This window comes from Mesitornis unicolor, unplaced genomic scaffold, assembly GCF_000695765.1.
Source record: "Mesitornis unicolor isolate BGI_N332 unplaced genomic scaffold, ASM69576v1 scaffold30681, whole genome shotgun sequence".
Classification (NCBI taxonomy): Eukaryota; Metazoa; Chordata; class Aves; order Mesitornithiformes; family Mesitornithidae; genus Mesitornis; species Mesitornis unicolor.
The window spans coordinates 1,010-5,174 of NW_010164930.1; the positions used below are offsets into that span (position 1 = coordinate 1,010).

A 4,165-nucleotide genomic window follows, 5' to 3' on the forward strand; every position below is an offset into this window, starting at 1 on the left:
TTTAAAAGATCAGAGACAGTACAGTGGAGTGTACTTCAATCTGGCTTTCAATCTGTTTAATGCATGAGGAAGCATTAGTATAATTCTGGTTTGATGGCCTGCAACAGTGCTTGTTGGTTATAGTTACTGTGCTGATGTTATGTCCAGCACTTGCCCAAAAGAAAAGATGCCAATAAAATGATGTATTCATTATATAAGTATTTTAATACGTTTTTTTCAATACATGCTGGAACGGATTGCCTGACATTACATTGCAGAATTTTTAAGTCTTACCTTCAGGCAAATCTCATGCTTACTAGCAAAAATGAAAGTGTGAAATGCTTTTTAATGTATATTTAACAACAGATAGTCTAGTGATTACTGATGTGTATTCTCTCTGGATTTTTCCCTTGCTATCAGAAGGCAATGTTAAAAGACAACATTTTTACACATTTATGCTATCTACATCCATCAGATGCTTACTTCTTACATATTTTTAGCTGTCATTTATAGTAAGGCTGTAAAAAAGTCATCTGTTAAGCCTAAACCATACCAAGATTTCAAACTTACAATCAATTGCCAGCAATAGTCCGGTTATCCTTAAAACCAGTGCCCAAATTTCTACCTTTTGATGCAAGTTTATAGTGAAAGTATTTTTCAGTATTCCTGTCATGGGGAAAAGAAAGAAAGAAAGAAAGAAAGAAAGAAAGAAAGAAAGAAAGAAAGAAAGAAAGAAAGAAAGAAAGAAAGAAAGAAAGAAAGAAAGAAAGAAGAGTAAGGTACAAGTGTTATGTGCTGTTTTTGAAACATGTTGCCTTGCATCAGTATTTCTTGTGAGGTGGCCCATGAGTGACTTCAGTCTTATGTCTGCTTATATTTAAGAAGCAAATCTATCAAATGCATTTATTTAACTCTTTTTATAGTGTCACCGTTTAATATTGAAAAAGTGTACAATTTACTGTATTTTACCATAGCAGCAACAGTTCATGTTTTAGGCTAACATATCCTAAACATTAGCATTGTACCTAGTTCACTGTTGTTAAAATAAAAAGTATTGAAAGTATTTTAGATCACAGAGCCCCATTTTCTAAATTTTGTTTGCTCTGACATTATTAAACTCAATTTTCATTATTAAACTCTGTTTCTTTGACTGTGACTCTAATTACTGTATTTGCATGGCCGGAAGGTTTGCATTTTTTGGTTGAGTTCTATTAATGCTGTTTGCGTGTTGTTTTTTGAGCTTAGTGTTTCATGTTCAGGCAGCAGAGCACCTTCTATTGAATTCAATAATTATGCAGAATCAATAATTTTTTTTCTTTGTGTTTGTCTTTGTTGTTTCTTTGATATGGCCTCTAGGATGCTGCAGGCAAGGTGCTTGACCGCTGGGCCATCATGTCCAGGGAAGAAGAGATCATTACCCTTCAGCAGTTCCTGAGATTTGGAGAAACCAAATCCATCGTGGAGCTGATGGCGATTCAAGAAAAAGAAGGGCAGGCTGTGGCTGTGCCATCTTCAAAGACAGATTCAGATATAAGGACTTTTATTGAAAGCAATAATCGTACCAGGAGCCCAAGTCTCCTTGCTCACCTGGAGAATAGCAACCCTTCCAGCATTCATCATTTTGAAAATATCCCGAATAGCCTTGCATTTCTGCTTCCGTTCCAGTACATAAATCCAGTCTCTGCTCCTCTGCTGGGGCTGCCTCCAAACGGCCTCCTGCTGGAACAGCCAGCAATGAGGCTTCGTGAACCAAGCCTTACGACCCAAAATGAATATAATGAGAGCAGTGAATCTGAAGTTTCCCCTACGCCTTTCAAGAATGAGCAAACATCTAGAAAAAAAATGACCAGCATCACAAATGTTGAGCCCAAAACTGAGCCAACCTGTGTCTCTCCTGTTCAGACGCCTACACCTGTCAATGATTTATCGAAAACAGAACACACGAAAAGCTCATTCCGCATTCACAGAATGAGGAGAATGGGGTCGGCCTCCAGGAAAGGAAGAGTGTTTTGCAATGCATGTGGCAAAACTTTCTATGACAAAGGTACTCTTAAAATCCACTACAATGCCGTTCACCTGAAAATCAAGCACCGGTGCACTATTGAGGGCTGCAACATGGTCTTCAGCTCTCTCAGAAGCCGCAATCGCCACAGTGCTAACCCAAATCCCCGCCTCCACATGCCTATGCTAAGGAATAACCGTGACAAAGATCTGATTCGTGCTACATCAGGGGCTGCCACTCCAGTCATAGCAAGTACGAAATCCAACCTAACTTTAACAAGCCCTGGGCGTCCACCAATGGGGTTTACCACTCCTCCTCTAGATCCTGTACTACAGAACCCTCTTCCCAGTCAGCTGGTGTTCCCAGCTTTAAAGACTGTCCAGCCTGTTCCTCCTTTTTACAGAAATTTACTTACTCCTGGAGAGATGGTGAGTCCTCCAACCTCACTCCCTACCAGTCCAATAATACCAGCAGTGAGTGGCATGGAGCAGCATCCCCCTCCTCCTTCAGAGTCGTCAGTACCTTCAGTGCTGATGCCTACCCCAGAGCCTAATGCTGACCTTGCCCCCAAGAAAAAGCCAAGGAAGTCAAGCATGCCAGTTAAAATTGAAAAGGAAGTTATCGATACTGCTGATGAGTTTGATGACGAAGACGAAGAGGTGAATGACAGCAGCACAATGGTGAATGACATTGGTCATGACAATCACTGCCATTCTCAGGAGGAAATGAGCCCAGGCCTGTCTGTGAAAGACTTCTCCAAAAGTGACAGAGGCAGATGCATTTCCAGACCAGACATAAGAAGAGCAGACAGCATGACATCAGAAGACCAGGAGCATGAGAGAGACTATGAAAATGAGTCAGAGTCCTCAGAGCCCAAACTGTGTGAGGAATCCATAGAAGGTGATGATCGCCTCCATGAACCTGGTGAAAAATCTATCATGCACAGTGACAGACCAGATGAAAATCACAATGACTCTTCCAACCAGGATGTCATTAAGGTGAAGGAAGAGTATACAGACCCTACATATGATATGTTCTACATGAGCCAATATGGACTGTACAATGGAGGCAGTGCCAGTATGGCTGCCCTTCATGAAAGTTTCACTTCTACATTCAACTACAGCAGCCCTCAGAAGTTCTCCCCAGAAGGTGAAATGTGCTCCAGCCCAGACCCCAAGATCTGCTATGTGTGCAAGAAAAGTTTCAAGAGCTCCTACAGTGTGAAGCTTCACTACAGAAATGTTCATTTAAAAGAGATGCATGTCTGCACAGTGTCTGGCTGTAATGCTGCGTTCCCATCACGGAGAAGCAGAGACAGGTCAGTAAATATTAATTGATTTTCTACATTATTAAATGTGTTGCATTATGTAAGAATAGGCAGTTTAGGATATATGAAGAAATAGAGAGATGCACAGTAATGACAAGTGACAATCGTGTTCCCATGACATTGAGAGAGTTTTATCACTTTGAGATTTTTGTTGTTGCTTGGCATTTAGAATGGTTTGTATTTTGCCATCCTATTAAGTGACTGGTTAGATAAGCAATAGCATTATTCTTTCTGTGTGCTTGTGAACATGTGTATTGTAAAAAATGCAGATTTTATTATATTTATTTTCTTCTACCTGCAACTTTTAAAACAAAAAGGCTTTTATTAAACATATAGTAAATTATGTACAGTACAAATATCTCCTTGCATGCATATCAAACCATAGAAGTAGGAAGGAGGGGAAAGGTTGTGTGGACGGTTGGATGAATGTATGGAGAAAGAGAACAGAAGGACTGGAGTAAAAGAATTATTTCCATCCCCATAGGGTCATATAAAAGCAAACAGGAAGCATTAGAAGACTATTCTTTCTTCTCTTCAATTTTAAAAACTAGATGCTATGTTGTAGCAAGAACAAGTAAATATTAAGAAAATAGTTGTTGCTTTCTTAGTAGAACTTACTTCTTTATCCGCTATGGTCATTTAGTCTACGTAGTCTTTTCTGCATGTGAGCAACTCCCTTCACCGCTGGTGGGAATTATGCATACTCAGGGAGGAGCGGCCAGACCCCTGCATATTTTTAAGGTCAAGCAGGGCATATTCTGCTGGCCCTTCAGATGACATCATGGCCTAGCTATGCTGCATCAATACTGAAACAGTTGGGCTTAAACAGAAGCAGCTGGTCTTTAAACTCTTAGGGT

At 40.1% G+C, this 4,165-nt stretch overlaps 1 protein-coding gene across 1 annotated transcript; it reads left to right on the forward strand.

Annotated features, from left to right (window-relative positions):
• Nucleotides 1-1,335: 1,335 nt before the first annotated feature.
• BNC2 (basonuclin 2) lies at nt 1,336-3,318 on the forward strand (the record flags this gene model as incomplete). Its single annotated transcript, XM_010194476.1, has 1 exon — nt 1,336-3,318. A coding segment is annotated over one exon (1,983 nt), but the record flags the coding sequence as incomplete, so codon positions are not given.
• Between the last annotated feature and the right edge of the window lie 847 nt (nt 3,319-4,165).